At 37.3% G+C, this 14,641-nt stretch overlaps 1 protein-coding gene across 3 annotated transcripts in view; it reads right to left on the bottom strand.

Moving 5' to 3' along the window:
- The window catches only part of LOC135220897 (trichohyalin-like), a 256,724-nt gene that overhangs the window by 33,310 nt on the left and 208,773 nt on the right, over positions 1 to 14,641 (bottom strand). For all 3 annotated transcript variants that reach the window (XM_064258510.1, XM_064258511.1, XM_064258512.1), the window contains 2 exons: positions 7,684 to 9,032; positions 847 to 2,025 (listed from right to left, as the gene is read on the bottom strand). In XM_064258510.1, coding sequence (XP_064114580.1) covers positions 847 to 2,025; positions 7,684 to 9,032 — 2,528 coding nt within the window. The remainder of the gene's footprint in view (positions 1 to 846; positions 2,026 to 7,683; positions 9,033 to 14,641) is intronic.

Below are 14,641 nucleotides of genomic sequence, written 5' to 3'. Positions count from 1 at the left end.
AATGACAGGGACCTTCATTAAAGAGCATCGGAGGGACAGACAACCATCTCCTCAACAATCTCACTTTGTACTGCACTCACACTTTCAATTTCGCCTTTTCCATTAAGGCTTTAAAAGATGTACCGAATTTCAAAACTGCACTCACTAAAAACTAATTTCTTATCAAACCTCGATTCAAGGGTGGCAATGGTGTTAAGATTGGGAACATGGGAACCTGGAATAGGAGAACAGGAGTTAGTGACGCAGGAGCAGGAGGGCTAAGGACTGGAGAAGATATAAGGATCATAGGCAAAGAAATAGCAATATCATCAACTAATTCTGTAACTTATACAGGTTCTAAGCTAGACATATTTTCTCTTCCTATGTTTATCAAATTTGTCCTGCACAAAAAACCTTAATATACTCCTGACCTCTACCTTTTACACATCTGGTATGAGGATTGTAGCAAGGTTAGTTAATTTAGTTTGGCATCCCTCTATACAAAACCTAACACTCAATGTGCTGGAATCCAACATTTTAAGTGCAATTCACTACAGTACTTCACCCAGAATCCAAAAGCATCCAAAAAAATTATGAGCAATCTACTGGAAACCACCAATGTTGCTAGGGAGCCGGCAGAAAACGAATTGGAGCTCTCTGCCGGGTAGTTCCTCTCTCAGTCCGAACTGGGCGGGACATGTTAACTACATCTGGACAAACTTTGAATTTTAGGCTGCCTTAGGTAGGAAGCTCTTAGCTATGTAATTACTTGGTAAGTTCCTTACGTAAAACTAACATTACTGGAATACACAAAACTATGATAACCTGCCAAGTCTGCAATGAATAAAAAATTACACTGAACAGTACCTTCATCTTTTTCCAAATAGGTTCGTCTTCTAACTTTTCATCTAGTTTCTCATACCAGGGCGTTTCAGGAGGCTTTTCTGGAGATATTGGAGCCTCAGGATACACTGGTGGTTCTGGACTCGGAGGTGGTCGAGGTGAGGGTGGTGGTTCATCTAAAGCACTTGGTTCATTTTCTTCAGGCTCAGTGACATCATCCACATTGATAATATCATTGTCTTCTTCGACTTCCTTCGGACTATCCGTTGCATCTTCTGGTATCTTTTTTATGCCAGCAGAGTTAAGCTTAGGAGTCCCAAAGGCTTTGAACCAGGCACTTAAATTGGGTGTGGCTCTTTCCTGTTTGATTTCTGGAGCCCTTGGAGTTGGTGGTGGTTCTTCAATGATCTTTTCTGCTACATCTTCCACTTCTGGAATCTCTTCTTTTTCCTCTTCCTCCCTCACAGAAGATGGCATTTCTTCCTTTTCTGGAACTTTTTCCCACCTATTTTCCCATGGACTATCCCACTTCTCCTTAGGCTCCCATTTTTCTTCCTCATCAGCACTATTTGCTTCTCTTGATGACTTCATACCTGTGCCAATATCCCCTGAGAGTATAATACTACCTAAACTGAGCTTTGGACTGTCACCAACTTCACTATTAGGTACCAGTCCAATACGTGATTCTTTGGCTTTAGCTATGAGCGTTGTTAACTTGGTATGTTCCTGCTTATTTATCTTTCCAAATGGATTAGTTTTTGCCTTTGGCTTCCCTTCTGTAGAACTTTTAGTTTCCTTTTTCACCATGCCTTCTTTTTTGGCTATGTCTTTAGATTTTATAATAGCGCCAGGTTTTATTCTTCCATCTTTTATATCCTTAAAAAGTTCTTTTGTATTATCAAGTGCATCCTTTTCTCCTTTGTCAATTTTCTCATTTTCAGGTTTTTTCTCTTTCTTCATTTTCTTTTTCTTGGGTTCATCTCCATCTTCAGTACTAACATTTTTTCTCTTCTTTTTCTTGTGAACTTTTTTGTCCTTTTCCCTTGGTTCATCCATCATTAATTTTCTTCTATATTCAGCTTCTATCTTATAAGCAATAGCTTCAAACTCCTCAGCTGTTACTTTGTGTGATGGAGAGTTACTGGCTGAAGAAAATTCACTAAAGCGAGGAACAGAAGGGTCATCTAACATAGTGGTTATATCCTGAAAAGAAATAATTGGATTACTAAACATATTCAAAATAGAAAGAACATCTATACACTTAAATACGCTTTACTATTAATTGTCTAAAGTTTCGTAATCAGTTTCTTCCTAAATCAATAACTCTGGCTTCAACTAGTGATAGCAAAATGCAACTTGGTTTTCCCTTTATGCAAGTGATGTTTCCCACCCATGATGTAATTCTTCTACATTAGCATATAATATGCCTTATTTATAATCATTAATGAGGTCATATTTTTTTTATAAAAACATGTGAGGATAGTGAGTTAAGCTATCCAAGTTTATCCTTGTTAAATCTGAAGCTAATATGCCAAGCAATTTTCCTTTGATGAGCAAGTTTTATCTCATTTTGCTACAGACACTGGTAATTCCCTTACAATATTTTTTGCTTGCTAGAATACGATTGAAACAATTAATAGTCATACTGTCATACCATACTGATGTGGTAACACTAAAATATCAGTTCATAAACATAATACTATATTAAGTGTGTAATATTAAATTTCAGAGCATACAGGCAAATATCTGACATTAACTGTATGTAGGTAGTGGCTTGCACAAGGCTGGCATTATGGTATAGTACAGTTATCTAGTCTATATGAACAGTACAGAATTATGGCACAAGAATTTTACCAGAGTACAGTACAGTACAATTTAGGTACAGAAAAAATGGGCAAAATTCCATGCTGTACCATACCTTAGAATGGGAAATATCACTAAGCAATTATTAATGCATATTTGGCCGCTTCAGTGACTGCACAAGTAGATCACTAAAGTACTCAACCAGTTTGCAACATACCATGCATGTGTGTGTGTGTGTGTGTTTGGAATTCCTTAATTAACATGTGTATGTGTGTAATTCTTGAAGTAACATGTTTTTGTATTTACTGATATCATTATTATATATTAAGACAAGAGAATATATACACTTACATATAAAGTCCTTTTGCTAATTTACACCTGTAAAAACTGAAATCTTCATAAAGAGGGAATTTTACTGATATAGATTGAGTTTGCTTATAATAGTACAATAAAAGTATGGAATTACGGTACATTATTTTTACAGTACTGTACGGTACAGAAAAATAACTGGGGATACAGTATAAAATTACAATACTACGGTATTTTAGCCAGGTACGAAGTACGGAAAAGCATTCTGTACCTATCATACTACAAGTCTTGGGCTGCTGCTTACATTTGACAGGGCTTCAAGGGACTTGAAAAATTATTATTATTTTATTACCCTTGTCCCATGAAGGGTGCAGTGCATTTGGTGCTTGGGACAGCTCTATCTTATCCTCATTCATTCCTAAATTCTTCCTTATAAAAGAGGGGAGTATTTGATGCTTACAGCTCCAAATATTAGAAGGCATCCTCGGTTGTTCTCTCTATGACCTGGATGCCTTCAATCAGCTCTTGTAGGGATTGCTTCTGCTGTGAGGTTCTATATAATGTTAAAAGTACAAATTCTTCATTTCTATGGGCCAGCATATACATTTCCAGAGTCACTGTACTGTGCCCAATGTAGTTTTTTTGTGAGATATACACATCTCTGGTCATAGTCATTTATATAATACATTCATACATCTCCTTTGGTCCTCAATGAGCAATTAAGTTTTTCATTAATAAGGCTGCTACCAGTTGGGTTTATTGTAGATCTAGAACTTATCTTCTGGTAATAGGCTCTTGGGGTTGTCCCCTTGTAGGGTGTGGCATGGCATTCCTCCTTGTATGCATACACATAATGTAGGCAATGATAAACAACCAGACCTTCCTCTTTTATCATCACTGTTTTGGGATGGTCAAATCTGTCAATTTTCTTTTTGAACCTAATTTCGATATTATAATCTCTTTATCCACTATTTGCTAATAATTGAATAACTTAATCAAGACTGTGCATGCCTCTTCATGACATGTAATGTGTGAGTACTCTTTTGACATATGCATTTACTACATCTGGGTATTCTCCTCATGCAAGTATGAATACCTTTTAGATTGGACATGCAATTTGCAAGAGAACCTTGATAAGGGTTTTGAGTGTAGATTAATTCAAATAGATTTTAGTGCTAATTTCTGATTTAGTTAATCATAATGCACTTTATTTACAAAATTCAGAATCTTGGAGTGGCTGGATATGCTTTAGGATTACTTCAAGATATTCTTACAGGTAGGCAGCAATGAGTTGCTGATGATGGGAACTTTAGCAAACCAATACCTATTGACATGGCTGTTGGCCTGGAAAACATGACTGTTCCGTATAACCTTGATGCAACACTAGTGGGTGTAGTAAATTCCCAACTTATGAGAAATCAAGCTGCCCTTAAGTCTCAATCATGACATGGAGTGGATTAAGGGGTGTAGTCAGTAGGCTATGAGGCTGAATTCCAGTAAATTGAAAACCCTATTGATTAGTAGATCTTGTAGTACTGATTTTCAGCCCATCCTCCCTTTCAACTTGATGGGACCCTGCTGAATGAGTCTGATACTCTGACTATACATGGTGTAACTGCTGACTCGCACCTTGCTCTTGAGAAACATCTAATGAGTGTCAGCAAAGCCTCATATAATTAGGTATTACATGTACAACCTCACCTATTTATAACAGTGATAAAATCAATGCAAGATTTTTTTGGTCATTTCTTTACCAGAATACAGTACTGTTTTCCAGTGTGGATGTCTGCTTCTATTACAGATTTATCTCATTTAGGTAGAGTAGTTAGTGGTGGTAGATTTCTGTTTCCTGGTACTATTAGCAGTTTTGGACTATCAACAGATGGTCTCTTTGTTTGTAAATTTTTCTTAAGTTATATTTTAACAGAGAACTTTTGCTATCATAATTGTTCTATAATCCTCTTTTCCTGTCAAGAGCAACCAGATTTGCGGAATGAACGTCTCAGTTCCAGAGGTCTTTAATTCCTCACACCAATGGGCAGTGGAAGTCTCCCTGAGGAGGTTGTGCAATTAGAACCTCAAAAGTTCAAGCAAAGATGCAATGCATCACTCCCCTAAAACAATTCACTTTACTTATGTATTTCTCTTCTTTCTGTTTTACCTGTCATCTTTTGTATTTCTTTCAAATCAACACTATATTCTTTGGAAGCCTGAATTTCAAGTCAATGGCCCTGTAGGTTTGTTCCATATGAGTAGGGTTTATCTTCTGAATATTAATACATAGTAAGAATATGGGTAGCTTATAGGGGTTTATAGGGTGTCTAGTACGTCATTTTTTAAAGGGTTTACTATTTCATCTAGGTCATTTTTCAACTTAAGTCATTTCTTGAAACAAAGTAATGACAGTGTAGCGTTTTGCTGTATTTCACTTGTCAGCATAAAATGCTGAAAAGTTACGATAAATATTTGTTATCAAGTCTTAGTATTTGGACAAAATGTTAACAGCCTACTGTTACTACCTTCATTGCAACATTAAAATGAAAAATTTTCAATCAATTTGTATTTTTCATAGCTAACAAACCTGCGGTCTTAACAATAGGATGAAACTTCTTACGCCAGCTGGAAACCGGTTAAAACAATCAAAGATTGTAAAGCAAGGAATCTGTGAGATCTGGCAACTCATGCGTATACGAGGTGGAAGCTGGTCGTTGATCAAGCACAGTATCTCGTGACGCGTTAGTCTTTCCCCAAACCCAGGAAAAAGTGAGAGTGGCAGTTAGAGGTGGGCAGTAATCGTTAAGACCTCAGGTTTGTTAGCTATGAAAAATACAAACTGATTAAAAATTTGTCATTTGTTCATATGGGGAACAAAATGACTAATTTTCTGAGATAATTCGTGTTTTTCATAGCTACAAACCTTCGGTCTTAACAATAGGATAGGTTAACCCCTGTTTCAGATCGGGACGGATCGCTTCGCTCTATGGGTTCTGCCAAGTTGCTTCCCCCGTCTCTCATGAGGCATAGGAAGTACTATGCTACAAACTCTGCATACTTGATGTTGCATCATCTTAAACCGGACGTCATTCGGTGGCTCTGTCCTTGTCTCCGCAGGATGCCTCAGCTTTGGAGTCTAAGGCAGCCTCCATGTTGCAGACGGTTTCTTGGCTGGACTTCTGGTCAGCAGTCATTGCCAAGATAGCTTCTGACAGGTTCCCAGAGGGGTTGGTGAGTGCTTCCTCCCTTGCCAGTTTGTTGCAGTCTGGAGGCAAGGCGTTCTTGTATCTTGCTCACCTGTGTTAATTTATGGGCTAACCTTCTCCTGAGTAGACGAGACGTGGCTTTATCCAGGATGGAAAGATCGGTTGACCTTGAGTCCTTCCTGGCATTGAGGAATGGGGATCTTTCGGAATCACAATTTCTGTTCCCTAAGACTGAGCTGGAGGATGCGATAGACCGACGCTGGGCTGACACCAAGGACAGACTAGTACACCAGGCTGTGTCTAAGTCTGAGTCGCGTCCTCGGAGACATCCGGCTCCTCCTCCTCCCCCTGCCCAGCAGCAGTCACGAAGGTCGTCACCTGGTAGGCCATCAAGGATTTCAGTTTTGGCAGGGACTCCCCGTTCGTCCCAGCCTAGATCAGAGGACCAACATCCCTTTTGCTACCGTTCCTTTAAGCCAAGAAGGGGCCCCCGGGGCAGAGGCAAAGGGGGTCGTCAGTAGGTTAGGCGTCTCTCCCTCTCCTGTGCCACGGGTGGTGGGGTGCCTGGCGGGCCATTGGGCCAGGTGGCAGAGTTATGGGGCGGAGAAGTGAGTAGTAAATGTCCTTCGGGTGGGGTATATACTGTCATTCGACTTCTCTCCCCCACTCTCAGACAAGCCTCTGCTCAGGATGGTGTATCCTCCAGATTCTCTGAAGTTCTTGGCTCTCCGGGAGGAAGTGCAGAAGATGCTGGACAAAGATGAAATAGAGGAAGTGGTGCGTCCGGAGATATATCATAGCAAGCGAATGTCTGGCACTTGCACAGAACCAGTACAAAAAAAAGAGGCATGATTCAGTAGCTAAAGCCCTCCACTGGAGCCTGTGCAAGGAACACCAGGTACCTTGCAATAGTAAGTGATACGAGCACCAACCTGCAGGAGTGATAGAAAATGGTCAGGCAAAGAGCCTCCCTCTGGGACTATGGTATCAGAACAGATAGGGCGATACGAAATCAAGGAGAAAGTATCACTCATTGATGCAGCAATACCATGGGACATCACAATAGATGAGAAAGAAAAAGAAAAAGTTGACAAGTATCAAGACCTGAAAATACCAATAAGAGGGATATGTGATATACCAGTGGAAACTGTACCAATAATCAGAAGGACACTAGGCACAATCCCAAGATCCCTGAAAAGGAACCTGGAAAAACTAGATGGTACAGTAGCTCAGGACTCATGCAGTTGAGTGTGCTCCTAGAAGCAGCGCACATAGTAAGAAAAGTGATGGACTCCTAAGGAGGCAGGATGCAACCCGGAACCCCACTCTATAAAAAACCACCCAGTTGAATAGAATGACTGTGATAGACCACAAAAAAATAATAATAATGATAGTCAGTCATGGGGGCCAAAAAGGACATCGTAAAAACCTCCAGTACCACCTAGAGCATTACACTAATGGCCAAAATAAGTGATGAACCTTAAAGGCACACAAAATTAAGGAAGAATCACTCCAAAAAAAACAGGGCACACATACAATATCTACTTACCTTCAAAGTTTGTTCTGTAGCAGCAGAGAGTGCATCTATGGCAGCCATGTTCTTAGCTGGGATCTTCTTTTTCTTGCTATTTTTCTTTTTTCCTTCTTTTTTTCCTTCCTTTCCCTTGCCCTCTTTGTGTTTTTCATGCTTCTCAAGTTTATCATGATGCTTCCCATGCTTTCCCCTGTGCTTGATCTTCTTTTTCTTCTTTCCTGATTCCTCTTTCGTTTTGCCTGGATGCTTTGAGCCATTGGCTTCCCCAAAATGGTTTCCTTGAAGGTGTTCTTCATCATCGGAGTAATCATAAACATCCTCTACTTTTAAGATCTTCTTTGCATCCTTTTCAGACACATGCTTATTCTTCTTTTTGTGGTGTTTGCCATCTTTTGACTTACTTTTGTGGTGATGATGATGGTGGTGATGATGGTGATGCTTTTCATGCTTATCCCCATGTTTGTGTTTCTTCTTTTCCTTGTCTTTACCATTCCCACCCTTCTTTTTACCATGTTTGCCAGCATGATTGTTTTTGCTTTTTTCGTTAGTTTTGATTATTTTCCCATCTTGTTGGTCATCATCTTCAATATCATCAATTTCACCAAACAATTCATTATGTCTTTCACTTAGATAAACACTGTTACTCTTGTCATCTTCATTGTCCTCATCACTCCTATAATCATCATTATTGTAGTACATACATACATCTTGTTCAACTTCATCATCATCATCATCATCCAAATCCTCATCACTTGCTTCCATACTAGTATTGACTTTCCGGTTTGCATCTTCCTTCCTCGGTCTACCTACTTTATTCTTGACAACTTCTTCTTTAACAAAGTTTCCAGTTACAGGGTGAGTCCCATCTATAATGTCTTCATCCATTTCTTCATCATCCTCTGGATATGGGTCTTCTCGTACCAAGAGAGGAGGCTCATCAAAATCATCATCATCATCATCTTCCTCTTCTTCCTCCTCTTCATCATCTCTAAATTCATATTGATCAATCTTTGGTTTGTCCTTATTTCTATATTTCTCTTTCTCTTTGCTCTTTTCTCTATTAAATTTGGTCTTCTTTCGTTCTCTCTCCTTTTCTGGGGGAACTGTGGTATCTTTGTGTTTTTCTTTGGGCTTCCTTCCAACCTTTTTCTTTTTGCGACCTCTTTTCTTCGGAGTACTTTTTTCCCCATCACCCTTCTTGTTCTCTTTCTCATCACTATTTCTTCTCTTATTCTTTCTTTTGGATGCTTGCTGGTAACTCATATCAATGTACATCTCTTCATCTGAGGAAAGATCAGCTTCTAGGTATTTTGCTTTCAATTTTGCGAATACTTTTTCAAGTGTGTATGCCATATGAGTGTACTCTGTAAAAAAAATATTAGATGTCAGAATTCAATAAATTATTTAAAAATTCAATTCTAATGATTAACACATGTAGACAAGAAATTCTGTTGGCTGATTCCCATTCTATCTCAATAATGATGCTTGGTACTTAGTTATTTACCTTGGAGAAAAATTCATTAAAAGCCCCCCAAGTAAGCTTATGGAAAGTTAAAAAACTGTCTACATATCTCAACTTTTTCTTTATAGCGTAGTCACTGTTCGTCCTCAAAGAAGTCACACTTTTATGGTTCCCCCAAAAGACAGACAACCAATTACAAACAATTCTCTTACAGTTGATCTCAGCCAGAATAGTGCTTGTTGGCACAGTTACAAAAATATAAAGGACTCAGGGTAGGAAGGCTCTGCCTCCTGTCCTACAACAACTGAATTGGCTCTTATGCGCCACTCCCACAGTGTATGTCAGCCATCTCTAATTACACTCTGGTCTATCCAAGAGTTCAGTAATCCACAGGTTTTGCCTAGGAAAATATGTTTGACTATACATTTTTTTTATCATCATCTCTCATGTCAAGCTAAGTACGTACTTAGTTTTAGGACCCAATGAAAAATTTTATTTACTTAAAATTTTAACATGTAGGCTTATATTTGTTTAAACTGGGAGTCAGTAGGCCTATTGCAAAGCAAGAGGTTAGGAGTATAGTCAACTTCTGGTATTTGTGGAGGATAGGGATCACAAACACCTAATAATAGCTAAATCCCACGAATACTTGACATCCCACTCTAAAAATGCTTATAGCTGACTATTTAAATAGTTAAAGCACCAGAGCCCACTCTAATAAGGTTTATAATTGCTTATTTTAATAGTTCAAACACTAAACATAAACTTTAAACTATTATCCTACAAAGAATATAACTTAAAACTATCATTACCATTAAAAATATATGGCTTACAATTTTGTCAAAACTATTCAAGTTACCCCTATTTTCAAGTAAATCCATTTTCTCTCATACCTTAAACTAACATCCTACGCAGAATATACCTCAAACAATTATCTACAACACTTTAATATAATTTCAAAGACATCTTAAAACATTACCCCTTAAAAATATATGGCTTACAACCAAGAGTGGAAACTATTCAAGTGACCCATATTTTCAAGTACGTACATCCATTTTCTCTCATATAGTAATGAAGCAGTCCTGTTTTCTTTGTAGTATACTGTAATTGGGGAATCACTGGGAAGTTAAGTAAAGTTAAGTACTCTATACAGTACGTACTTAATTATATAATATCCATTGAAAAATACAGTTTTTGATAGTTTGCTGTTTACTTTAATATTAATATTCAAAAATTAGTAAATAACTATTTATCATAAAAAATTTAATCAGTCAAAAAAATAACATGAAAATACAGTGATTAGTGAATATTTCTCGACAAAAAATCGGCAAATTAAATTATTTTTCACGAATACTTCAATGGTAAGTGCCCCAAAAAATCTGTGGATAGGTGAAGTCCTGAATCCTGAACCATGAATATGCGGGGATCAACTGTAGATCATTAGGCTATGCTGTGATTGCCGTGCTGTGTTTTCTTTCTTGACATAGTGATAACTGTCATTAAGGCAATAACATTATGAAATTTTTTTATCAAAACCAATCATTCAATTACTTTTTTATTCAAAATTGATTGGCAATTTGAGATTGCTGAAAAGGTAAATCAGGTTCACCTAACTTCTTGTTTATGAAATATAGACGTGACTGTAGTTCCCAATCACGTGTCACAACCCCCTTGGTGTTTACCAAACGCCAGTTTCTCTTTTGTAGTATTTTATACACAGTTCCTCAATTACTTTCTTTAACATTAGGGTTCTTTCCAAGTGTTAAAGGAAATACATTCATGCAGATCTACTTCCAATGGTAGTGACGTATTACTCAAGCTGGTATATAGTGACGTCACCGGTGTTGAGTAAATTGTCTTTTTCCTACAATTCCTAAGGGAATACAAAAGTGCTGTTTTGTGATAGTGAGCTTTGTCAAACAATTTAAAATCTTAAGATACTGATTTTAAATATTTTTGGTACAATAATTCTAATTACTGATCTCAATTATGTACTGACTAATGTAGCCTATGGGCTACATAACTTTTACCTGGTGCTTGGGGAAAAGACTCAGTATTCTAAAGTTATGAAATTGTCTTAAAATATAGAGAATGGATATCCATTTAGTTTTGTCTTAATTAGCTTAAAAGGCATTTGCGAATAAATTATTTGAGACAATGTTAGTGCAGTAATTGTGAATTAATATTTCAATACATTACTACAGTCAAACCCCGCTTTGGCGGACTCAGGATTTGCAGACTCGCCTATTCACAGATTTTTTATAATGATGTCACTGTCTCGTCCTCAAAGGATTACCCTTTCCATGGTCTATCCAGAGCTCCATGGTGACCAGACTAATGTCAAAGAATTCTCTTAACTGGTCTTGTGGCCGGATATTGCATAGTAATGATCTGCATTATAACACGTAATAGAGTATAATTGGACTCGGGATAAGAGGGCACTTTCTATTATCCTCAGCAAATGCTCATACCCAGTTTACCTACATCAAAGCCACAAGAAAAAGTGGCTATGAGCATACGCACCATCATATTGTTTACATATGACCAAAATTCAATCAAGACACCAATCCTTTCTCTGCTCATTGAGAATCCAGAGATCAGAGAAGTCTGTTCTTCACTTATTGATTCAGCTGAGTGCTTAGATTCAGCCGAGTGCTCAGTTTTAAGTTCCAGTTAAAAAAATTTTTAGTTTAGTTACGGTAGCTACGAGAATTTCGTTCTTCAGTTATTAAGTTCATTACGATAAGGTTCATGGAATCATATAAGTTGAAAGCTAAGTGTGCTACAATTTTAAGTTTCAACTAAAAATTTTGTTAGTTTATAATGTGTGTGAAAAGCTGTAAACCATCGTTTTTCCCAGTACATGTCGGCACTAGCAATTTAGGATCATTCGCTCCAGGAGTTTTGTTCTTCGTTTATTGATGGAAACTTCCAACTTGAAAGCCGAGTATGTAATTTCAAGTTCCAGCTAAAAATTTTTGAGTTTAGTCCGTCAAACAATGATTTTAATTTGCAAGAAAAGCCATAAACCAGCTTTTTCGCCAGTACAAATCAGCGCTTCCTAGATTTTGCGATCATCAGCTGTTTGTAGAAGCAAAAATTGTTTTGAAGAATTTACCGCTCTAGTATTTGGAAGCTTTATCTAAAGAAATGTGATAGCCTAACTATATAAAGTTTCACATTAGTAATTTACTGTTTTATATAGTAGACCAAAAACAGTACATAGACCAAATGAACTATGAGGTAGTAGCCTACCTTGAAGTTTACAAGTTACGCCTGGTTAATCCCATATCTTTAAAGGTAAATTAACCAGGTTTAAATAAAAGTTAAGTATATCTTAGTTTTACCAGACCAGTGAGCTGATTAACAGCTCTCCTAGGGCTGGCCCGAAGGATTAGACATTTTTTATGTGGCTAGGAACCAATTGGTTACCTAGCAACAGGACCTACAGCTTATTGTGGGATCCGAACCACATTACATCGAGAAATGAATTTCTATCACCAGAAATACATTCCTGGTTCCGGGTTGACAGAGCCGGGAATCGAACGTCGGACCACCAGATCAGTAGCTGAGCGCAAAGTCCACACATCCAACGGGAAACTTACCAGGTTTAAATAATAACCTACACTACGTGATAGCTTAACTATAAAGTTTCACATTAGTAATTTACTGTTTTATATAGTAGACCAAAAACAGTACATAGACCAAATGGACTGTGAGGTACAGGCAGCCCTCAGTTAACAGTGGTATCAGTTAGTGGCTATCCGGTTTAACGGAGCTTGTCTAGCAACACTGTTAACTGGATTTTCGGTGCAGATTTCTGGCTAACAGTGCCGGTATCCAGTTGGCAGCACCAATTTCTAGTTAACAGAAGTGCCAATCTTTGGTTAACAGCGCGGATATTTGGTTAGCGGAGCCATTAAGTAGGTTTTTAGGGCTGTTATCACTGATTTTCGGTTAGCAGCGATTTTCTGTTACCAGCATCGGCTAGTAATCCCCCCCCCCCTGGTTTACCGAGGGCTGCCCTATTATGAAAGCTACAAATTACACCTGGTTAATCCCATACCTTTAAAGTTACAGTGATGCTCAAATCTCATGCGACATGATTCTTTTTGTATCGTCCAGATTCTCAAACTCAACGTGATGTTGCCAAGAAGTGTTATACTTTTTTCTAAAGTCATACATGTCGAAAAGTTTGTGAATTCATAGCTAGCCCTATTTTCCTTATGGGTATATAAATATGGTCCCTTTTATGCATTGGTACAATTCGTAATCTGTGTAATTTGAACTGATTTTCTTTTTTTACGCTGCTAAGTTCAAAGTGCGGTGTGATAAGGTTAGCGGTGCCATCAACGAAAGCACACTTAACATGCTCCTCGGACCAATCAACATAACTACGTCTGCTGCATTATGACAGTAGACCTAATAAGCTCAACAGTCATAACAACATTTTCAAAGTAGGAATATGATTAATACAATAGGAATATCAATTACAACCAGTTTTCTTTTAAGGTTGAAGTTTTAGGATACGTTTAAGCTGCCTATATGTTGCAAAATGATCTATAGGCCTTAAAGAATAATCTAAGCCTTATGAGATGTAATGCTACTAATGTTTCTATTTGTAGAGATTACCTGTTCTTTGAGGAATAAAAGATGATGATTTTGATTATATGGAGAAGATGACTATTAATCAAAATATCATAAGTATTAATATCAAGGCATATGAACACTTGTTTTTCAACTGGTTTAAAATATTATTTTCTTAATCAACTGGTTTAAAGTATTATTTTCTTAAAAGTCCTCCATGCTTTTGGTGTATAATTTATTCTTTCATAAGGTAACTTGAAGAACATGAATGAGTTGATAACCTCATTTGCTTTCTGGCCAGAAATTGTTAATAGAGAGATGTGACTGTTAATTGTAAATTAAAGAAATCTAACACCTAGGCCTAGGAACAATATCTTGGCATTGAAAAATGAATAATTGCATAGGCGAATATTTGCTAGTATGCCACAATTTTTTTTTAATATTTAAGAATTATAACAATTAATTATGTATGAAAATCCAAATATTCCTCTAACACATATAAAGTAAGTGTTTTCAAGATAATTTCATTGTCGTTACTCAGTGTAGACCTACTTATGATACACCGGGTGGTTGTTGTTGCACCAACACTAATGATAGATACGTCACATACGGTCCCCTCACACATTGATATCGGTGGGCACATTCTACTTTTGCATATACATATTTACATTTTTTCAGCATTGACGTGTAAAAGCAATCAAATAGGACAACTTCAAATTTTATGTTGGCTTTGGAAGTAGTATTATTAATGTTATGACATTTTTTTTGTGTTTCTTTTATTTATTTGAACTGATGCTTGATGACGACTTCATTTTGGTCAAATGCTTCAGCGAAGTGTGAACGAAAGTTTTGAAAATGTTTCGAAAGATTTTTTTCTGAAATTTGATACACGTGACATTTTCTTACAGTTTTGAAATATATGAC

The sequence above is a fragment of the Macrobrachium nipponense genome, chromosome 2, assembly GCF_015104395.2.
Source record: "Macrobrachium nipponense isolate FS-2020 chromosome 2, ASM1510439v2, whole genome shotgun sequence".
Classification (NCBI taxonomy): Eukaryota; Metazoa; Arthropoda; class Malacostraca; order Decapoda; family Palaemonidae; genus Macrobrachium; species Macrobrachium nipponense.
Note: the sequence above shows the minus strand (reverse complement) of the source record. Positions and strands in the feature narration are given on the sequence as shown.